General features: G+C 43.9%; 1 protein-coding gene across 2 annotated transcripts in view; it reads right to left on the bottom strand.

Moving 5' to 3' along the window:
• DCP1B (decapping mRNA 1B) overlaps positions 1-24,571 on the bottom strand; it is a 221,125-nt gene that overhangs the window by 4,028 nt on the left and 192,526 nt on the right. For both annotated transcript variants that reach the window (XM_085652197.1, XM_085652196.1), the window contains one exon: positions 996-1,268. In XM_085652197.1, the coding sequence (XP_085508323.1) occupies positions 996-1,268 (273 nt within the window). The remainder of the gene's footprint in view (positions 1-995; positions 1,269-24,571) is intronic.

Raw genomic sequence — 24,571 nt, 5'->3', positions numbered from 1 at the left:
TAATGTAACCTTACCAGGAATCTCAATTTCATCAGTATTTTTCAATTATAACTTGTAAATGTCATCAATGCCTATTAGGTGCACCAGATCTATCATAAAATGGAAATAGGAGCTGAAGACTGGAAAAGCAGAACATTTTTTGTTCAAGGGGTTACCAAGTTAGATTATTATGGGGGCTATGGAACTGTCCAACAAGTGGTGGCAGACCCACCTGGGAATGTCCTGCCTACTCAACTGGAAAATGCATACTTAGTGGAGTAAGACTGTGATGGGATTCTTAATTCTGTGGCACATTTGAATTAGGTAAAAAGAACACAGAAAAAATAATAAAAAAATCACAATTGTTTTTTCAAATCCTTTCTTATTGACTTGAAATATGTTCTGTAAGGCACTAATTTTATGAGATTACTACGGGGTATGCACATTTCTAAACAAATTGGGCAGTTCTTCAAAGGGATCACTCATTTTCTTCTTTCCAGCATATACTTTGTCAGTCAGTGACCATCTCACAACTAAGCAAGAACCATTCAAGTGGCAAAACAGAAACTGGCACAAAACAGGGAGGCTGATTTTTAGGAACTCCCTGAATTTAAGCCTGAGAGCACAACTCCAGATTTCAACACAATCTTGACAAGGAGATGAAACTCACATCTGGTTGGGTTCTAGGATTCTAACTACCAATGACTTCACTAACATACACCATAGGTTCTGTAATGGACAGAAGGTGACATGCACAGTGATAGAAAATGCCTTAATTAAGGCACTATGGTCTTTTATGCACACTGTTTGGAGCATAAAATCCACATGGATTCATTAAAAGTGACTCGCATCAAAATACTCAATTTAATTGTTTGAATGATTTTAATCTAAATATCGCTGCTAGAAAGAATTGTGCATCTGTATAAAGATTGATGTATCATTTAAAACAGCATGTGACAACGTTTAGACGGATTGCTTGAAAAAGCTCAAATTAAAAACAAATCCTCACCAGTTACCTGAATAAGATGTACAAGTGTTTCCTGCAGTTGTAGCTTGGTCAGCACTGCACGGTTCACACAGTTATTGCTGGCACAGTTGACAACAGAGTGTTCTGTGCCCTGTAAAGGCAGGAGCAGGCTGGCCGGTCCCAGCGTGGACTCATTCATTGTTAACGGCATCCTCCCGCTGGTGCTGGTCTTTGGCTGAGATGATACTGAGTGAGTGAACACCATGGGAGACATCAGTAGTGCTGGGGCAATGGTGGCTGGAATGCGCTGAGGTGAGATGACCTACCATGAAAAACAGCATCAGTGAAGACAGAAATAAAATATGTTAATTTGACCCAATTTTGTAGCTCCGCACTGCTCAAATATAATGAGGGGCGACTATACACAACAGTTCCAAAGCAAATGTAGCACAGTAGAGAGCTTCTTCTAACAAATGTGTTAGTTTTCAATTAAGTCTTTAATGACTTTAACAGAACTAAAGGTATCCATCTTTTCAAGTAAGTGGGGGTTTTATATACAAGGAAATCGGTTACTTAATGCCAGAAGTGCTGCTCATATGCACAACTATTGAAAAAAATTTGAGGTTTGGAATAAAGTGAACATAAAAAAAAGGTTAGCAGATGGCGCTGCCTAAATCTAGTAGTTTCAATTGCTACATATGAGAAAATCTGAAATTCAAGGGTGGAAAAGCTCCCACATCTAGACACCCAAACAAAAGTCCCAATCACCAAAGAAACTGTTAAATCCTCCTGGTATAGAAAAGGCTATACAAGCATTAATGTAGAAAAGGATTTGTAGGAAGGTAGGATCCATCCAGCATGGTTACCCCCACTTTTTGCATGGTGTCAGTGGGTTTTTGACTAGTCTGACTGGGATCCTGCTAATCAGGAAAGCAGTCACTGCGCTTTCTCCCTAAATATGACTATGGTAAGTGCTTTGGTATCTCCACAATTGGCTACTGGTATTTCCTTGTAAGTTCCTAGTGTATGGTACTAAGGTACCCCAGCCACAGGTACACCAGTGGTCTCCCATGGGCTGCAGCAGGTATTGTGCCACCCATGAGAGACCACTAAAACTGTGACTACATGCCTTCCTTTACAGCCTGTGTAAGTTGGTGCTTGCACCTCTCATGACGGATAGGTTTCCTTATATCTGAGGTTAATACACATAAAACCTATAAGTCACCCCTATGGCAGGCCTTTCGGACCCGACGGCAGGGTGCTTGGTTATAAGTGTGAGGGTGGCCCTACTTGAGCAGGCCACCCCCACAAACCTCTGAGTCTATTCTCCAGGCTTTGTAAGTGTGGTCAGCCGTTTTGATACATATAGTGGACATCAGTCATTACAAGATGTCTAACTATATAGTGGCTGCACCGAACCCGGTCATGTTTGGTATCAAACACGTTGGAATCATACCCTAACACGGACTCCAGAGTTGAAAGTATGATCCCATGGGGTACCTTCCTGTACTCCCAGTTACAGGTTCTGACAGCAAGCTCCTGACGTCTCACAGACTTCGAACGGCTCAGCAGCACAGGTGGTGGTTCTGCAGCTCCCTTGAGGCCTGACCTGTCCTCTTAGCAATTTTGAAGCCGGTATCCCTCGTCGGAACCACTGGGACCAACGCCACTGTGCACAGTGTCACCTTGCTGTTGCCAAGGTTTGTTGCCTCCGCACTCTAGAGATCCTTCGGCTACAAGAAGCTCCAGCGCCCAGTATCTCTTCCTGCCAAGTACAGCGTCTTCACTGCATCCTCTGCACCGTGGGCCTTCCTTCTCGGTGAGCTGCTCAAAGTCCTCTAGTGACGCCTGTGCCTTCGGCCCGTGGGTCCTCTTGAGGGTCGTCTTCTGCTTTAGTGGGCTCCCCCTGCTTGCTTGGGGCCTGCTCTGACTCCTGCATGAGATGAGTCCCTTGGACCTTGCTGGTCCAAACGTTGCTCCTTCTTTGCTTTCCATGCCTGTTGCAGCTGCCAAGGCTTGTTGGTGCTCCTGCCAGACACTAACCTCCTGGTTCTCGACATTCGACGTGGAACAGCTCGACTACAGATCCTGGTCTTCATTCAGCATCACCTGGTCCTCACAGCTACAGCGACAAGGTCACCGTCAACTAACTTGAACCATTCGTCATCGGTGGGCATTGTTCTCCTGTGCCTCCAGGTCACCTCCGAGTGGCATAGAAACTGTCCTCTCTGCTTACAGGTTCTTCACTTCAAGATTCCAACCTTGGATTTCACCAGACTCTTGCCAAGTCTTCTCCAGCGGCATCTTTCCTGAAGTCCTCCATAGCGGTTTCCGACGTCATTGTGCACCTATGCATCCGGCTTCCCTGGTGTAGGTATCCTGGTTCCTGGGGTATCCACGGGTGGGGTGACTCTCCAACCTTGTTTCCATAGGGTTTCTTCAGGGTCCACTAGGAAGGCTCCTTCTACTGGAAAACTGCAACCACGACGTCCCCATTGACCTCTATTGGACACGCAGATGTGTTTCCACTCTGCACACAGCCTCCGTGGGGTTCCTGGGTACTTACCTTGGATGGTTTCTCATGTCCCCGCTCCTCTGAGTCTCCTGGTCCAAGTCCCGACTTCGGTCCCAGTTCGCATTCCATTTTTTTAGTATATCGTTTGTGTCCCCCTGGAGACCACTGTATTTTGTGCTTTCTACGTAATGCAATTGAAGTATTACTGTGTATTTGTGTTGATATCGCCGGGTAGGGGATATTCCAATGTGTTAGTAAGTGTTGAGTAATAAATAGACATTCTTATATACACACAGTGTGGTTCTTTTTCAGTTATCCTACACTATACAATCAAACTGGTAAAACAAGCTGCTTAACACTCCTTCGAGATAAGCCTGAAGCCTGCTCTCCACAGCTACTACTTTGAGAAGGTTATCCAAAACCACTAAAATCACTATAAGGGTTGCCTGGATTAGCGCAAGGTGCTCCACTTAAAGTGTGCACCACTAAGTCATCCTCCTACAGGATTTATTCAAAGTACAGACTTCAGGAGAACCATCCCAGCGATCGTTCAGGCGCCTGCCAATTGCAACTCTTAAACACAAACATTCTTCCATAGAACATTATCTTCCCAGCATGGTTCCACTGGAACATGACATACTTACATTCCACACTGAGTACCAAGTTACCGCACACTTCCCTCTCAAAGAATAACCACCCCTCCACCATAAACAAACACTTTAAACAAATAAGATAAAATCAAAACATATTCCCTGCTAAAACTATGTAACACAGGTAAGACCAGCTACATAGAAGCTTTAATGTACTATACATTCAATATGTTAGAATCCTGAGTTTCAATACTACAATGCCTGACACTGGAGAGCCTAATTCATAAAACATACTCCGGGAACCTCTTCACCAATTCCTCTGTAATCTTCTACATATTTAGATATTTGGGATCTTTACATTTCTTTGGCTTCTTCTCATCTCTTAATGGTTCTCTCTCTCGTCCTTCCCCCTTAAGTTCTCTATTTCTTCACAACCTCTCACCACAACCACTCTAGTCAGATTCCACACTCCTGAGTCTGCAGTCTTAACCACATTTTTTTAATAATTTCACATTTAACATTCACCCACGAGGGTGACCTCACACTGTCCGGCTTCCTTCCTCTGAACAATCCAAAAGGGAATTTTCTTGTGACAATGCGGATTTAAGCGATGCACCTCAACTTTCCTACACACTTCCCCTTTTCTTCCCCAAAGTGCTACTGTTGGCCATGTGAATAGTTTCCTTCGACACCCTGTTAAAGAGTTCCACCATACCATAGGTCTCTGTGTGATATAAAGCACTCTTCTTCTGTTTAATACCATTTTCCATTAGAAATTCTTCTATTTCCCTAGAGATCAACTGAACCGCATTAACTGTAAGCAATATATTGGGTATTCCCTCTCTCACTATGAGGTTCTCTAGGAACGCCACAACATGTCTTGTTTTAACACAATGGGCAAAAAATACCTCCGGCCATCTCGAAAAAACGTCCGTAAGCACAATGACATATATAGGTCCTGACTTTGAGTGTATTGAACCCAAGATATCAAGCACAACTCTTCCCACAGACCACAAGGTAAATTCCTGATAAGGTATTGAATTCTACGCTTCAATATATTATCACTTGTCATACATTGCACACAATCCCTCACCATCCATTCTGGTTCCATGTCTATTCCCGGCCACTAGTACACAGTGTCCTTAATCTTTTCTTTGTCTGAGAAACTCCTAGATGCCTCTTATGATCCAATTTCAATAATGTATCTCACAGGACCTCCGAACGAACCAACCCTGTCCCTCTGAACAACCCCGCGAACGCCTCCTTCACATTACAAAACTTTCAACATTATCCAAACTCATCATCTTTCTTAATCCGACCATACCTCAGCAGTTTGAATTCCTTCTGTATTACTTAATCTGCTGTAGTTTCTATTCTCACCTCTTTTTCGGAAATCGCTGTTCCTTCCATCACATAAACACTCACATCTTCAGCACGCTCCTCCTCCTCCTCCTCCTCCTCCATCATCAACACCCCATCCTCATGTGAAACCAATCTAGATAATGAATCTGCTACCATATTAATCGCTCCTGTAATGTATTCCAATACAAATCTATACTCCTGTAATGCCACAACACACTTAATGACCCTGTCCGAAACAGCATCATTGCCTTTCTTGCAAAATAACTCACTCTGTGGTTTGTGATCTGTCTTCACGGTGAATTCACAGCCCCATAGAAACGTTTTCATCTTCTTCACCGTCCAATGTATGGCCAAAGCCTCCCTCTCAATCATCAAGTACAACATCTCTGACCCCTCCAAACTGCATGAAGCAAATATTGTTTTCTTATTTTCTCCCTCTTCTTGTACCAACACTGTCCCAATCCTTTCACACTAGCATCAGTTATCATTGTAGACTTCATGTTAGGATCAAAACTCCTTAGATTAGGGGTCACAACTGGACCTAATTTTATCAACTTACATTCTTGTTCACACTCCTGGTTCCAGAAGAACTCAACACCCTTCTTAGGCAGTCACCTATTGTTTTTCCCTTTTCATGGCAAAGTTCAGCACAAACTTGCTATATTATTCAGCCATACCTAAGAATTTAAGAAGTGCTTCCTTACTCTGCAGTGACGACAGTCCATTAATGGTTCCAATCAATCAAGCTGGCTTTCAGTTTTATGTAATCTGCTGAAACCTAATGTCCTAGATTATCAATATGAAATTGCTTGAATTTACATTACTCTTATTATTGCCAAATTACTTTCCTCTAACCTACTGAGAACTGCCCTCACTAGTTAGTCATGTTCTTCTACATCAGAACCAAAAATCAGCATATCATATTGGTATATTTTGATTCCCTCCAATCTTTTCAAAACTCTCTCCATCGCCCTTTGAAAAACTAGAGCTGCCGACACCAGTCCAAACAGCATCCTTCTGTACCTGAAAGTGCCAAAAGGTGTAACAAACGCAATTACATCTTTGGATTCTTCATCTAACTGGTGATAAGCTGACTTAAGGTCTATAGAAGAAATTATTTTGGTTCCTCCCAACAACGTCAACTTGCCCGCTATCCTGGGAATCGGACAGTTATCTTCAACACCACATTTATTCAGCTCTCTCAGATCTACATACAAACTTAATTCACCATTACTCTTTCTTGCTGCAACCACAGTCCCCTCTACTTCCTCTATCGCACCTTCCTTTTCAAATTTGTCTAACTCTGATTTCATGTCAGCTCTCACTTAAAACGGCACATTACACACCTTTCCACACACCGGTTGCACAGCTTCCCTTAGCTTAATCCTGTGCACATACCCTTTTAAACAATCAAACTCCTTCGTGAACACTGAAGGAAACTCTTCTGTCAACTTCAATGCAAATATCTCATTCAACACATCCTCCACTGTACTCACTGTTTGACGCAATTCTTCCACAATTAGCGGGGATCACTGTTAGGATCTAGCATTATACCAAGATCCTTCTGGGGAAAGGATACTATTCCCCCTTGAAGAAACATATTTTTCCTGACATTTAGCGACCTTCCTTTGTATTCAATCAAACCTATAAAGTAAACTTCTAATTTTATTGGCTCTCCACTATAAGCATATGGTCTGTCAGGTTTCGGAAATTTCAATTTTGCCTTTAATGTTTTTGATTAAAAAATATGTTGGACACTGAAGATATTTTTGCCGCTGAATCAAACATTCTCATCCTCTCCCCTTCAACTTGGATCTCATCAAAAGGACTCTTCCTATCCATCCCTGCCAAGTGCCACGCATCATGCGTTAGTCTAACGCATTTAAAGGCAAGTCCCTGCATCACCGCATTAAATATAATTATCACGCATTACAGCGCTTCCTCAGTGTCAAGCTGAAGCGCTGGAGTATATGAATTTGCACTGTATGAGCAAAACCTAGCAGCGCTGGTTCACGCTGCGATCTGTTTGGGATACATTTTACCCAGTCCCAGCATTTGGATTCATGTGACCTAAAGGCACAAGATTGACTGAAAAGAGGTGCCCAATGGCTGTGACGCCGAGACAGGACACAAAGGCAGGCCCCAGGCGGCAGTTATGCTCAGAAGACAGGTTCCACTGCTGTAGTACCCGCGGCACCGCTAGTGTTGTATGCAGCACTGAGGTGCCAGTAATGTATGAAGCCTCCTGAGCCGATCATGTCACACAAGAGAGTTCCTGCAGCTGAGCCTCAAGAAAGCTACACAAGTCCTGACCAGACAGCGGCCGCTGTGGGAGTAGTAGTGTCAAGGTATTAACTTCATCTAACTTCCCTGAACCACGCCCCACCATCCTCAGCTCTCTTGTAACATTTCTCACCAATACAAAAAAAAATAAAGTAGCTTCTGTTTGTGGCCATCTGAGATTAAAGCGGTCTTTCAAGCCAAGATGACTTACTTCACAGTACTTCGTTTAGTCTCTTAATTTTTTGCTTTCTAACCATTTCATAGCAATTTTTGCTTGTGGATGAAATATTTAGATGAAATGCTTACTGGACCACTTGGCAGGCTGGACTGGCTTCCCAAAAAAAGAAAAATAAATTAGCAATCTGTCATCATGTTTTGCATTGTTTCTTAGTATTTATTTTCTTTGCCGGCTTCCTCATTATGTATTTTATATTTACGTAATTCTTACATTTTGTTTATTTGAAATAGGCAGCTATGGCTTTTGCTTTTCCTCCATGAAACAGAACACACTTAGTAAGCGTGCTACCTGGATTGCAATAAAGCACTATAAAGTCTGAATGCTCATTTCAAATCCATTAGTTTAAATAAAAAATAAAAAAACCTACATGGAGTTGACATTATGTTGAAAATAATACTCTAGAATAGAAGGCATCCTTCTTACATTTTACAAGAATGTTTACAGCAGATGAAACGTACTGTATATATGTTTTTTTTAATGAAGGTATGTTTACTGAGATTCAGATTGGGAATGGCAGAGTGCGGGCCAGTGAAGGGGCTCTTGAATACCAGCTGAAGCTATTATATTATGAACTATGCCATGCTTTTCTCTACCCCATCAGGGATATGTACACAAGTGGATGCTGCTCGTGTAGGTTTAAATGCAGTGTGTGTGTTTGTATGTGTGTGTGTTTTCGTACTTATTTATGGATTTACTATCAAGTCCATGTAGTATCTTTATAAAAGAGTTAGCACAGCGGACGGTAGAGTCAAAGCACTCTGAGTGTAAAGTTAACTGAGGAAGAAAAAACATGCGGCAGGTGGCATTTTCGTCAGTGTGTCTTCTGGTGGAGGAGCTCTTTGCAAGGGACCCTTGTCATTCCAGCAGACTGTTAATCAGTAGGAAAGTTTCTGAGAATCCTTCACAATCAGACTTCAAACGGATGTTTTAATAATTACCCCTACTTTACCCACCATGGTGGACTATCTACAACGGGGTCTTCTGGACCGAAAATATTTTTAATCCCCCTCAGTGAAAAACCCATCCAAATTCAAACCCTAACCATGAATGAACTGTAAGGCCTTATACCATGCCATGCCCACACTCAAACATGTACAGTGTCACTAACCCTATGTTTTAACCCTTGTTTTAATGTGGCTTAATAGTACTACTCACCACACCTTGTAGCTCTGTAACTGGCTGTTGCTTACTGCTCTGCCTGTGTTGCTGATTTTCTTGCAATGCGCCTGCTCCACGGTCAGTGGATAGCGAAGCGAGCATGGTGCAGGATCCGGGACAATTTTGATTTTGTTGTGGCAGGCACCACAAGAAAGTCAGGCGAAAGCACATCTTTAATATGGCTCTCATGCTCTTAGCCCCCTACCCCCAGACAACATAATGACTGTCTTTCACTGATACTGCTTGCCGCCCTTATATGTTGTTCATACTCAAGGAGCTGAGAGGCCCCCTGTACATACCACTTACAAGCTACCATTTTTCTTATATGGATAATTCCTATACTGCAGCGTTTCAGCTTGACACTGAAGAAGCGCTAGAACGTGTGATAATTATATTTAATGCAGTGATGCGGGGACTTGCCTTCAAATACGTCAGGCTAACGTGTGATGCGTGGTACTTGGCAGGGCTGTAAAAGGTAAACTTCACCTAGACTTGATCACCTAGGATTGTGACTTGATTTTGCTTGCGATAAAGTGTCACTCATAGTCGTTGAAATGACACTCATAATTACATTGAAATTATGAAAATGTCACACAGCAATTTGAAGCCTTGGCAGCTATACCTATCATTCTCAATCCGAAGAACGATTTGTCCACATTCAATCTTATTCTTTTTTCCTCATGGCTTACATCACATTCTTTGATATTTATTTTGCTCCTTTTGATTTTGCACTCACTTTGAAAATTACCTTTCTTTACACAACTTCTACACAAAGCTATTATCGCCGGACACACTTTCTGAAAAGTCAAGAGGTTTTTGCTTCCACATCGAAGACACTTCCTCTGATCAGTAGGTTTCCATTCTTGTGAATTGTATTTCTGCTTCCCCACACTAACTTCTTGCACAAAGTCCTTCTTAATGACATCCACACATCTCAGGCTTCAATTTCCTTGGAATAACTAGCACCTCATCCAGCGTAGGATCATCCTTCTGCCACAACGCATCCCAGACCTTATCTATTTTATAACCTAGCATGAACGGATCTTCTAGCAAAATAGTACAGTTCTAGTATAGTGCTAACTTTCTTCGAGTAATAGATGTCCAATTTTCGAATGCACAACTCATACTCATTCAAGTTTACCACATCGCTATCAAACATCAGGAAGCTCAAATACTTCTTTCCTTTTGGGCTTAAAACAATGTAATAACAAGGCTGTTTTATGCTCAGAGCTTAAAGGTGAACCACACCCCCTTGCATAGCTCTCAAATAATTTCCTCCATTTTATGTTTGGATCACTACGTGACAGCAAGAAAAACGGAGGTGCTGCAACAGTCTGCATTCGAACCCCCTTTTGTTTAACAAAAAAAGGCAACCAAACCAATCAATACCAGTATATAAAGCAACTGCCTCAAAAGTTTGTATAACCTACTTTGTCTCCAAAAGGTGCAAACTAACTCTTCTCATATTTTAGGTGTGCCCATCACCGTTCGGTGTTACCAAAGGCACTATTACACATAAACAATACCAACAGGCACTGCTATATATGGTGTGCCTATCACTGTGTTAGTCTCCACTCACATTTGAACCTTCCTCCTGTGTGTGCTGCACTTCTTCTGTTGTGTGCCTATTACCATGTACAATCCACAAAAGGCAACATTAAATAAGGTGTGCCATTGTGCTTTGCACGCACGAGTTTGCATCCCATCCTCGTTGCCAGTGTTAAATGGGTGATTTTAAGGGTACAGAATAGGCTCCACAGGCATTAATGTAGAAAATAATTTATTAGGAGAACCATCCCAGCCTTCGCTTCAGGCTCTCACCAGTTCCAACTCTTAAACACAAACATTCTTCCCTTGAACATATCTTCCAAGTATGGTTCCACTGGAACATGACATACCTACATTCCACATTGAGTATCAAGTTACCACACCAACCTTGTGTGGATGGACATTTCCTGAAACAAACTCAATATGAACCCTCTCTTGCACGTGCCCAAGACAAACCAGCTATCAGAAAGGAACACAAATGGGTAAAAGAAAAATACATATTTGCGATTTGAATACAAAATATAGAAATGTGAAACACACCTAACGCAAGGGACAAATATTCAACAGAATACAATATTTTCAATGAGCTACACGTCTACTTGTAGAGTCCTGCACGTTTACCACCCAGTCATTAAAGTCAGAAGAACACTTTCAAGCTAAACTTAGACATTTGAAGGCTCTTCTCTCTTTGTTGTTACTTGCTGAAGCCTTTAAGGCACTACAATGGTCGAGAAAGACAATGACTAGCAGTTAGAGTGCTTACACATACAAGCATTGAAAATGCAATAGGTCTCGCCTTTGATTAAGTTAAAGCCATTTGCTTTGCTAATGGTATTCTATAGCAAAGCAAATGGCTTTAACTTAATCCGAGGGAACACTTCTTACAACGTTGGGGGTGGCCATGCTGCACTATGAGAACCATGCACTACTTGAAAGAGCCAGCCAGCTGGAAAGGCAACGTCACCCGCAGGGGGGTGTTAACAAAAGACAGCCCCTTGATGTTTCCCCCAATGTCCGGGAAGAAAAGTCTTTTTTCAGTGGCCATTTGGCCCCTCAGGCTAGCCGCAGTCAGCGCAAGATCTCTTACCCAATCCCCCCGGAGCGATATATAGTCCTGGATAAAGTTAGGTATTCACGAGGGCTCACTCGCCTGGTCATCCTTGGTTTCTGGCTAGTTTTCATTCCACCTCATACCTATTTTTCTAAACACCCTACACTTTAAGTGGCCTTTTCTCACTCACTCTAGAAGTTCTAGAGAAAAACACTTTCCCAACGACAGATTATTTGTTAAAGAGTCATAGAGCCGCACATCCCAGCCATGATACCCTGCGTTGCCCGTAATTTTGGTACATAATGCCCCCACCTGAAGCTGCACTCCATGTCTTGACGTTTGTGCAGTCACAGGCCCCCGACTCGACCCTGCACAGCGTGCTGACTGTCACTTAGTTTACAGGCTGTTCTCGTCTGTGTTAAATTGTTAACACGGTCACTGTCTATCCATCTACGTAAAACACTCCAAAGTAAAAAAAAAAAAAAATTAAAATAAAAAGGTGTTTGGAGACGGCCCTTTGGCTTGGTTTTCAAAAGTATGTATTTGTTTAGACCTAGATTGCTCCCCAGAGCAGATGTGTAATGCGATCTGAACTCTGTTCCTAGATGCGTGTCCTGCGTCGAAATCCACGCTTAAGATTCTCTGTGGCAAAAAATACACAGTTATGACTGTTGACTAGTTTAATTGATTGCTTTTAGTATAAAATTAGAGTATTGCTTTCTATAACTTACTACAAGGTCCATTTTGAAGTCATAATCCTTTCGTACTCTGGTTTAAGAACTGTGAATAACACGTGACTCAATGGCGTCAGCGTTTTCATGTCTTAGGTTCCCATTCAGCAGACCAGTGCATTTTTTTGTTGTTGCATATTTATATAGCGCGAACTCGACCCAGAGGTATTGGAGCACTTTACATGAGCACCAGTTGCATTACATAAGGACACACTCCTTTTTGGTAGGGAGATTAAGTGATTTGGCCAGAATCACGGGACGTCGAGCCAACGCCGAGGCTCGATCCTTGTTCCCCACTCTGGCCGTTATGCCACATCCTCCAATTCTGAGAGATCAGACTAGATTAATTTCAGCTGAAACAAATCGGCATCTTAAAACAATGTAAGAGTGGGGAACATGAAGTTACCCGGTGACCTTAAATACAAAGTACCCCGTTTTGGCCGCCCAGCCTTAGATTGTCTCAAGCGCATATTTAGCTTTACCGTTGCCTTCGATTGACTCTGACCAGCAGGCATTACTAATAAAACGCTCGATAAGGACTGTGGTAATCTAACTAATACAAGGAACAAACCAGCAAACGCTCGCCTCTGTTGTTGGTCGGAAGGGACACCTCGTCCTCCGAGGGAACACTTCTTACAACGTCGGGGGTGGCCATGCTGCACTATGAGAACCATGCACTACTCGAAAGAGCCAGCCAGCTGGAATGGCCACGTCACCCGCAGGGGGGTGTTTACAGAAGACAGCCCCTTGATGTTTCCCCCACTGTCTGGGAAGAAAAGTCTTTTTTCAGGTAGGGTAACAATTTCCTAAAATGTTATCACACCTTTATCCATTCCCTTAATCCGTTGGGAAAGTTACTTTGTTTAATTAAAAAAAGGGGGAGAGACGTCCCCACCCCTACAAACCAGGCTTAACGGCCCCTTGATAATTATTCCCGGGTCAGGCTTTAGCGGGGCTTACGGCCCGCTGGAGCGTGTGATATTCGCTTTGAGTTTTCAGGCTGTATGTTTTTTGCTGCTTGTTTTGTTTGGGGGGCTACTTTGTCTTTCCAATAAAGGGCGTTGAAGCGCCCCTGGACAGGGGTGAAGAGCAGCTCAGCCTGGGAGGGGGCCGTGTGTGTGTTTTCACCCTCTTTCCTCCCTTTGTTTGGGCCTGCGTCTGCCCAGCCGCCTCGGAGCAGCTGTTTCAGCACATGGCGTAGGACCCCCATGGGCTGGTGCCCGCTCCGGAGCCTTTGAAGGGCCTGCCAGGCTTGTGCTGTGGTAGAGTGAGGGGGAGATGTGGGAGGTTTGATTGTGAAGCTCAAGCCGCAACATGCCGCGCCAGAGAAATTAAAGTTTCTCTTGCAGGACACCGCAATCATTTATTTTCCAACTTTAACACTGAGCAGCCGGGGGGAGAAGGAGGAGGGAAGACTCCATCATACGGGAAGGCACCTTTACATCTCATCCCTTATTTCAGTTTGGAAAGGAAATGTTACGGAGATATGACTTTTGCAGAATCAGTGAGTGAGAACCAAATGCGCAAAAAAGAAAAAGCGAAGCCGTGGGCTTTCGCGCCTCACTGCACTGCAATTTCCGAATGACCGGGGTGAAAGTCAACGAGGACGCCCAGGATGGAGTTTGCTGCGCGTGCCTGTCCTCAACAGAGACTTTTCTCTTTTGGAGCTGTCCCACTTGGACGGACTGCCCTGCTGGCGTAAAAGGTTGATCTTCTTTATGGAGCCATCTGTTTTGCCCCATAAAGAAGATAAGAATCCTTTTACGCCAGCAGGAAGTCAGACGAGCCAGTCCAACTGGGACGGCTCTAAAAGAGAAAAGTGAACGTCACTGGAAGTTCTTTTCCCATGACTGGCCACAGTTTAGCATTAACGGTAACGCCAGCCAATGGAAAAGAGAGGCGGGGCTTAAACCCCGCTAGTGAAAGCTACCCACAACCATAAAATCTCGCCAGCGAGACTGCGCAGCCTACACTAGCCGAGACCTAAAAACTAAAGCACTAAAATCAATCCTGTGCAAGTCTTGAATATTGCATTCTGCTTGATCTCAAGGTTGTGCTGCGGGCTCCCTCGAAGACAATGAGCTTTGCAACAGTGGCAAAACATGTGCATAGACTGCAGAGTCTGTAAAACAAAATTCTGAAGCAGCCGTATTAGACAACGCAAATTATGGAATATAGTGGGAGGACATGGCGGAAGTAGGGCTGGCTACCTATTACACGGTTATGATGAATCTTTGAATTTTGCAAGGGGCTTACCTTTAAAGCCACGCTCCTTTTCCCAAATGACCCTACATTAGAAAGCATCCCATATAACTGAAATGATATGCAGTGGAGTGTGCCGACCCAATGTGTCCACGTAGAGTAGCCTTAACACCAACTTCCACAACTTATTCCATGAAATGAAACTTTAAAACCAAGTTGGATAAGTAAAAGGAGGCATAAAATGAAGTGAATGTGAAACTACACCACAGATACAGATTCAGGGATCTACTGAAGCAAGGGAATGACTTAATGAACTAAACCCATTATTATTTTCTTCAGATCCTGACTGAACGCTTCTTTAGCAGTACCAGTAAGGGTGGGTGAAAGCCACGGCGATAGCTCCAACAGAAGGAACTTCTGTAGTATCCTCCCTTATTAATGAAAACACCATATATTAATGTCAAAGGCGTTTCTCTCCCTTCCTTCACCTCGCATGGTCTCTAGAACATTACTTCTGAAAGGCATCATTTGCCAAACATCTTCATGCTCAAGTAAAACTACAGGCAACAAGACAGATAATTACTAATTTCAAATTTCGCTGCCGCTACAAAAAAGGCTTTGTCACCAAACCTAACTGCTCAAGTTTTGGGGATTTCACCTAGATGCTGATAAGATTAGTTTTGAGGCGTACCAGGAGAATTTTTTGGGTGAGAAATTCTGGCAATTGACGATAGAGCGCTCTGTGTACTATTACTTTGTAAGTTAACTTATGCGTCATAGGTAGCCAGTGAGGCATCCGTGATACTGGAGAAATATGAGCTACCTGAGGGGGTTGTGTGTGACAAGACGTGTGTTCTGGAGCAGTGACAATTGGTGAATTGTACATTTCGTAGTAGACAGATGTGGCGTTACCATAGTCTGGACTGTACGAGGGAATTCAGTTGGAATATGGAGTTGAGCTTCAATAAAAGGAAGGCATGTTCTCAAAGTGTTTAGCTGCCAAAAGTAGGGGATTGTGTATGTGTGTCTACATACATATATACACATATATATATATATATATATATATATATATATATCGCAAACACTTCACTTGCCACTTCCACCATGAAGAATGGAGCACAGACCACGTATAAGGTGCTGAATAGTATTTTATTGTCCCATCAGTATGCCGGCCATTACGCGTTTCGGCTCCCTAGAGCCTTGATCACAAATGTGTGTGTACGCATATACATATATATACACGCATATGTACAAATACATATATATGCTCCAAACTCCTCCATTCCAATCACTTGGTGAAGGATCACAGCACCACACGCAGAGTTTTCAAGTACGTGTCGTTTTATTATATTAAACCATAGTGCATGACAAAAAGGTGGAGGACGATATATATATATATATATATATATATATATCAAGATACAGGGGATTGTCCAAAATCAGAGTCGCACTCTAGTAGAGAGAAGCTTTTCCCCAAAGCTTTATTCAAACCAAGCAACCACACTCGCCAGGAGATTAATAGCAAGCGTCCGCTCCCTGACGCGTTTCGAGCAATCTCTTCATCAGAGGGTTTTGCGGGCGAACAGCGCGTTGGTGGTATGCCACTCCCTTTATGCAACATCGCATGCCCCAATTGGCTGCCCTGTATGGGACTCTGCGTGGTTTCTGGGAATTGCAGTCCATAATAACAATCCAAATGGCAGCGCTTTCAAATAAATGCAAATCTGGCTCTGCGTGAGCCCCTGGAGAGATTCGGTGCTTCCATCAATGCTCACTACTCCCATGGCGGAGTTCCGTGTATCAGAACCCTCAGGCCCCCCTAATTAGGGGTGGTGCAACCCTCCGGCGGGACAGCCGTTAAACATCTAGATACAGGGGATTGTCCAAAATCAGAGTCGCACTCGAGTAGAGAGAAGCTTTTCCCCAAAGCTTTATTCAAACCAAGCAACCACACTCGCCAGGAGATTAATAGCAAGCGTCCGCTCCCTGACGCGTTTCGAGCAATCTCTTCATCAGAGGGTTTTGCGGGCGAACAGCGCGTTGGTGGTATGCCACTCCCTTTATGCAACATCGCATGCCCCAATTGGCTGCCCTGTATGGGACTCTACGTGGTTTCTGGGAATTGCAGTCCATAATAACAATCCAAATGGCAGCGCTTTCAAATAAATGCAAATCTGGCTCTGCGTGAGCCCCTGGAGAGATTCGGTGCTTCCATCAATGCTCACTACTCCCAAGGCGGAGTTCCGTGTATCAGAACCCTCAGGCCCCCCTAATTAGGGGTGGTGCAACCCTCCGGCGGGACAGCCGTTAAACATCAAGATACAGGGGATTGTCCAAAATCAGAGTCGCACTCGAGTAGAGAGAAGATTTTCCCCAAAGCTTTATTCAAACCAAGCAACCACACTCGCCAGGAGATTAATAGCAAGCGTCCGCTCCCTGACGCGTTTCGAGCAATCTCTTCATCAGAGGGTTTTGCGGGCGAACAGCGCGTTGGTGGTATGCCACTCCCTTTATGCCAAGAGGTTTGAGAATATGCGCCGACAGACAGAATGAAGTGAATCAATTGCGCAAAGAAGTTTCCCTCAGCGACTTCAGTTCAGAAGCAGGGACGGAATCCGAAGTTGAACGAACAGGAGAAAATATGGGAGATAAGCCTAGCACATCGTTACAGGAAGAATTTCGTTTTTTATGTACGGACTGGAGGACAAACCACAAGCCCAAAAAGCAGTATCAAAGAGGAGGCGCCAACAAAGGAGAGGCGGCCAAAACCGACGGACAAGAATACGAGGGAAGAGTGACAAGGAGCTGTAAGATGTAGAAGAAGAATCCAGAACGGTAAGTAATTTAACCAGTACTACTCTTGACAAAGTGGATGAACAAATATGGTCATTGGGTCTCTCCTTTTGTCCTGTCTCTGGTTTTAATTATGCACAAACCAGAGTTGATTTGTTCCAATTTATCCGTAAACTACGCTTGAAAATATTCTTCTGTATGAGACCTAGAATCAGGAGTAGCAGAACTGATACTAAAGACCCTATGGGTGGACTAAGTGTCACTGATGCCCAGGGGTTGGGAGTATTGTTATCCCTGGAGAACTATATGCAAAGAGACAGTAATGAAAGAGAATTGTTAGTCAGCTGGTATAAACATTGGTGAAGGGGGTAATACGAATCTCAGAGCACAATCGAGATTTGTACCGCCCGTCCTTAATGATGGGATTGAGTTATTTTCTGATTTGCTGTGCAAAGAACTGAAAAGAATCCAGAAGAAAGCACATGTAATAACAAGGGCATCAGAAAAACAGAACCAAAAGTTCAGACAAGTTATTAACAAATGGAGTAATGCAGATAACTGTGTTGAGACTCTCTGATAAGGGAGGTAATGTAGTCTTGTGGGACAAATAGATGTATATGAGGGAAGCGTATTTGCAACTTAATGATAAAACGTGCTATTCCAGGATTGGTAGAGCAGATTATGAGAGAGTAAAAGTGAGTTTCCATACACAATTGGTTGAGTGGAGAAATGAAGATTTATTGAATTGGGATGAATGGAAATATCTAAGTAAGGAACATCCCAAAATCCCTGCTTTTTACCTGATCCCAAAGATTCATAAAGATGAGAACAAACCACCAGGGAGACCAATAGTGGCAGCTAATGAGAGTCTCTTTGAGAATACCTCAATATATATTGACAAGTTCCTCCAACCTATTGTTAGAAACTTAGCCTCATATGTGAAAGACACTACAGAATTCCTCAAAATCATCTTCGACGTCATCTGAGAGGACGATATGTTGATGATGAGCCTTGATGTAACTTCCCTTTATACGAGCATCAGACACGTGGATGGTCTGAAGGCTGTACAGCACTTCTTGAGAGCAAGAGCCATTAAGTTTTATTAGCATAATGAGATGCTGTTGAAAATGATGGAATGGTGCATTAGTTATAACATCTTCTGGTTCAATGGAGAACTGTTTCAACAACTACAGGGCACTTCGATGGGCACCTGCTTCGCCCCCAGCTTTGCTAATTTGCATATTGGCTGGTGGGAGGAGCAGGTGCTCAATGGACCAGAGCTCAAAGCAATTGTTGAATCCATTATATTATGGGTAAGATATATAGATGACATCTTTGTACTGTGGAAAGGTAGTGAAACATCAGCCAAAGCATTTGTAAAAAGTATCAATAATAATAAGCTGAATTTGCATTTTACAAGTGCATTAAGTAATAAAGAGCTAAACTTCTTTGATGTCCAAAATTACAACTTCAGTCTATAGAAAGCCAACGGCAGGCACCAGCATCTTACATGCTAACAGCTTTCATCCCTATAGCCTTAAACAAAGTATACCCTATGGGGAGTTGCTCAGGGCGAGGCGTATTAGTAGTACAGAGGAAGATTATGCACAAATAGAAAAAGAGATGTGTTCCCACCTGCAACAGAGAGGTTATGCGTCAAACACTGCAACATGCACACAAAAAAGTTATCCAAAAACAAGAGAAGATATTCTATTCGTAGAGAAGCAAAGCGATAAGGAAGAGGTTGAGCAGAAAGATGTAAGGTTTATAACCACATAGAAGCATGGGCTACTCAGGAAGGCATTGACCAAACATTGGCACCTTATCACCAATGATCCGAAAATAGGCGAAGATTTTGCAAAACGACCAAAAGTCACCTACAGGAAGACAAAATCAATGAGGGACTTTTTAGTCAAGATTGAGGTTGTCACAACGGTGCCAACGTGGCTTAAACCACAACTAGGCTTTAAAAAGTGCAGTAAATGCAAAGCCTGTGAAAATGGTAAGAATCTGACCACTCTAGAAACACCATTTGGGAAGAAATTATCGATCAAGCAAACCTTAACTGTAAAACTGAGTTTGCAGTTTATGCTTGGAGCTGCTCCTGTTCTAAAAAGTATATTGGTAGCACTATCCTTCCAGTTCATAGACGTATACTCCAACATTTGAGAGCCATTAAAAATAACGATGCAAGCTATACAGTTGCACGTCATTTCCAACAAAAACATGGTGGTGATCACAAATTGTTAACGTACAGTGTGATAGACAGTGTGCCGAAAAAGAAAAGGGATGGTGACCGGGAAAAGGAACTCAGGAGACTTGAGTACTTGTATATCCTGGAAATGGACAGCAAAGAGCCACAGGGCTTAAATATTGATGAAGAAATGTATATCCATCTCGAGGTTCTCCAACAGCCTTCTCTGAACTTAGTACAAATGTTTTTAGAATTATTTTAAGAGTACGTAGTGTTGTTTAAAGAGATCATAGGAAGGGTGCTAACCTGTATTTCTTCTGTTTTTCCTTTTTTTCATTTATAGGACTACCTCTTTTTATACATTCTGTCCAGGGTGTGTAGAAGCAGTACGCGAAGAAGACTTCTATTCTTCACTGAAAATCGGGTGAGAGCCCACTGGGGCATAAAGTGGAATGTAAATAAGGAATATGCTACTTACCAGTATGCATCTGTTCTTGGCATGTAGAGCTGCAGATCTATACACTGTGCATAGATCGCCATCTGGTGTTGGGCCTGGATGTTTGCAGTTTGTTTTTCCTCTTGGAAAGTCTTTGGAAGTCACGAGGTCGGTGACTCCTCCTTTGGTTCGTATTGCGCATGGGCTTCGGCTCCATCCTCAGATTGTTTTTCGCTAGCAGGGAAAGATGGAGCGTAGTAATAACAGTAAAGAAACCCATGTGTGTTGTATCTAAATAAGATAGACTGGAACGGATACGGGGAGGCGGGGAGGCGGGTGGGCGTGTATAGATCTGCAGCTCTACATACCAAGAACAGATGCATACTGGTAAGTAGCATATTCCGTTCGAGGCATATGAGCTGCAGATTATACACTGTGCATAGACTATATAGCAGTACCCAACCCTAGCGGCGACCACCGGCATCCGTTGCAGTTGTTTGGAACAGTGTTTTTAGTACAGCCTGGCCCACACTAGCTTGTTGCTTGGTTTGCACATCTACACAGTAATGTTTTGTGAAAGTGTGCGGTGTGGACCATGTCGCTGCTTTAAAGATGTCATCTATTGGTATGTTCCCTAGAAAAGCCATTGAAGCCCCTATCTTCCTTGTAGAGAGGGGGAACAGATAGCGTTCGCTTTGCCTTGTGGTAGCAAATCTGTATGCATTTTACAATCCACCTAGCTATACCTGATTTAGAAATAGGGTTGCCTTTATGTGGTGGAGAGAAAGAGACAAATAGCTGTTTGGTTTTTTTGAAAGGTTGTGTTCTTTGGATGTAGTAAAGTAGGGCCCTTTTAACATCCAGTGTGTGTAAAGCCCTTTCCGCAACGGTTTGAGGTTGTGAGAAAAAGACTGGTAATTCTACCGACTGGTTTAGATGGAAGGGAGAAATGACTTTGGGTAGGAATTTTGGGTTGGTGCGGAGTACAACCTTGTTGTGATGCATTTGGAGAAAAGGTTCCTGTATAGTGAGTGCTTGTATTTCACTAACCCTTCTAAGGGAAGTGATGGCCACTAGAAAAGCTGTTTTCCATGTGAGAAATTGCAGCTCACATTTATGTAATGGTTCAAAAGGCGGTCCCATTAGCCTTGTGAGAACTATATTCAAGTTCCAGACAGGTGAGGGTGGTACTCTGGGTGGAATTACTCTTTTGAGGCCTTCCATAAAAGCTTTGATGGCAGGCACCCTGAAAAGTGATAGGTGCTGCCTGTTCTGTAAGTAAGCAGCAATTGCTGCGAGGTGTAACCGAATGGATGTATATGCTAGGTTACACCTTTGTAGATGGAACAAGTAACATATGATGTGCTGTATGGACACATTTAGAGGGTTGATTGTGTTGTTATGGCAGTAAACAACAAATCTTTTCCACTTTGCAGCATAGCATGCCCTAGTAGTAGGGGGTCTAGCTTCTCTGATATATTCATGCAATCAGGGGGAAGGTTAAGGTATCCGAATTCTAGGACCTCAGGAGCCAGATCGCAAGGTTGAGCTGCGCTGGGTCCGGGTGCCTGATTTCTCCATGGTTCTGGGTCAGGAGGCATGGTGAGAGGTGTAACTTTTGGTGTGGTATTACCGAGAGTTCCAGTAGTGTGGTGTACCACGGTTGTCTGGCCCATGTTGGAGCTACCAGGATGAGCGTAAGGGAATGCTGTTGTAGCTTTCGCACCACTAATGGAATTAGTGGGAGAGGTGGAAAAAAGTGTATGCAAATTTGTCTGACCAGTTCATCCATATCGCATTGCCTTTGGACAATGGGTGTGGATATCTGGCGGCGAAGCGTGGGCATTTTTTGTTTTTGTGGGTGGCGAAGAGGTCTATGTGTGGAAGCCCCCACATCTGAAAGAACGGGTGAACCAGTGGGTGAAGTTCCCACTCGTGGATCTGCTGCGTCTGTCTGCTGAGCAGATCTGCCACGGTGTTTTGGACTCCTGGGACGTGTTGGGCCAGGAGAAAAATTTTCTGCGGAATTGCCCATCTCCATATGCTCTGTGCTAATTGAGAGAGCTGTGGAGAGTGTGTGCCCCCCGGGTTTTGAATGTAGTACATGGCAGTCATGTTGTCTGTGCGAATGAGGACTGCCTTGCCTGAAATCTGCGTCTGGAAGGATTTTAGGGCTAGAAAGTTTGCCAGTAACTGCAAATGGTTGATGTGGAGTAACTTCTGTTGCGGCGTCCATGTGCCCTGCACTGTGAGATGTAACAGATGAGCTCCCCAGCCGGAGAGCGATGCGTCTGTTAGGATTATCTGTGGAACCGGGTCCAGGAACGGTCGACCTTTGGAAAGATTTGTGGTGTTCCACCACTGCAGAGAGCGATGGGTGCGACCGTCCACCAACACCAGATCTGTCAGTTGCCCCTCGGCCTGGTTCCACTGGCGCGCTAAGCACTCTTGTAGTGGACGCATCTGGAGTCTTGCATGAGGCACTATGAAAATGCAAGAGGCCATCATCCCTATCGGTTGCATAAACACTCTTGCTGGGAGAGAGTGTTGAAGTATGAATTTTTGACCCAGAGCCTGTATGTTTGCAATCCTGGCAGGATTGGGATAGGCTATGGCTTTTGAGATGTCTATGGTGGCACCGAGGTATTGTTTTGTGTGTGATGGTATCAGGTGGGATTTTTGGTGGTACACCGTGAAACCTAGCTGGTGAAGTAGTTGGATTGTAGCGGCGGTGTGGTGCACACATTGGTCGTAGGACGTGGCTTTTATTAGCCAGTCGTCCAAATATGGGAAGACGTGAATGTGCTGTCTGTTGAGGTGTGCCGCCACTACTGCTAGGCACTTGGTGAATACCCTTGGTGCTGTTGTGACCCCGAACGGGAGCACCTTGAACTGGTAGTGTTGCCCTTCCACTACAAATCTGAGGTACTTTCTGTGAGCATGGTGTACTGGGATGTGAAAGTATGCGTCTTTCAAGTCCAGTGTGGTGAGAAAGTCATTCTGGGAGAGGAGTGGAGGAACCTGTTGAAGGGTTACCATGTGAAAATGGTCTGAATGTATGGAAGTGTTTAGAGGTCTGAGATCTAGAATAGGTCGTAGAGTCTCGTCTCTTTTTGGAATCAGAAAGTACAGGGAGTAGACCCCTACATTTTGCTGATTGATGGGGACTTGCTCTATGGCTTGTTTTTGCAGGAGGGAGATTACCTCCTGTTTTAGTAACGTGGCATGTTCTTGAGACATTGGGCGTTGCCTGGGTGGAATGTTTGGGGGGGTAGATGTTAATTCTAGGCAGTACCCTGAATGAATAATTTGGGTCACCCATCTGTCTGAGGTGATGGTCTCCCAGACGTGAAGGACATTTTGTATTCTGCCCCCGACCGGAGTGGGATGGTCTGGAGGGAGCGGGGGAAAGTCATTGGGTAGGCGGTGTGGCAGAGCGGGCAGTATTTGTTTTGCCTCTGCCTTTATTATTATTGCCTCTGTAGCCGCCTCTTTGATAACCCCTTGTGAAGGTGGACTGAGGAGGGGATTTGTAGGACGTGGATGCGCTATCTGAGGAGTAGCCTCTACCCATGCCCCGAAAGGAAGAGCGTCGAAAGGAGCGCCTAGGAGTGTGTGACTGTAGGGCTCCCATGGATTTCGCCGTATCAGTGTCTTTCTTCATCTTCTTGAGGGCTTCATCAACTTTTGGACCAAATAAATGTTGTTGATCAAATGGGTGGTTCAATATGGAGGCTTGCACCTCAGGTTTAAAGCCTGAAACTCTAAGCCAGGCGTGGCGACGGAGGAGGACACTGGTGTTTATGGCCCTGGAGGCTGTATCTGCCGCATCTAGGGCACAGCGTATAGAGGTATTAGTTATAGTTTTTCCCTCTTGGATCAATTCATTAGCCCTATTTCTGTATTTTTCAGGGAGATGGTGCATGATGGTTTCTAGCTCATCATAATGCGCTCTGTCGTATCTGGCCAATAGCGCTTGAGTGTTGGCGATACGCCATATATTGGCGGCTTGTGACGCAGTGCGCTTCCCTGACGCATCTAGGAGCTTGGATTCTTTATCAGGTGGTGGTGCTTCGCCTGACGCCTGAGAATTTGATCTCTTCCTAGCTGTAGATACCACTAAGGAATCCAGTGGTGCAGGGCCTTTAATGTATGCAGGATCTGTGGGGGCGGCTTTATATTTTTTCTCTATACAAGGGTTTAGGACCCCAGCCCTGACTGGGTCTTTAAAAACCTCTGGTGCATGTTTGATTACTCCTTTTAGCATAGGTAGTATGGCAGTAGACCTATGTGCAGTATCGAAGGTGTCTAGGAGAAAATCTTCCTCCACAGGGTCAGTATGTAACTCTACCCCGTGGTAATGTGCCGCCCTCTGTAGTAGGTGGTGAAAACCTAACGAGTCTTCTGGTGGGGATGGCCTGGATGGATAAATGTCATCCTGTGGGACATCTGGGATGTCCGGATTGTTATAGTCATCCCATGGGTCTGGGGATCCAGTAGGGGTGGGGTCTTGTGGCACAT

This window comes from Triturus cristatus, chromosome 4_1, assembly GCF_964204655.1.
Source record: "Triturus cristatus chromosome 4_1, aTriCri1.1, whole genome shotgun sequence".
NCBI classification, from domain to species: domain Eukaryota; kingdom Metazoa; phylum Chordata; class Amphibia; order Caudata; family Salamandridae; genus Triturus; species Triturus cristatus.
This window is presented reverse-complemented; position numbering and strand designations above follow the sequence as displayed.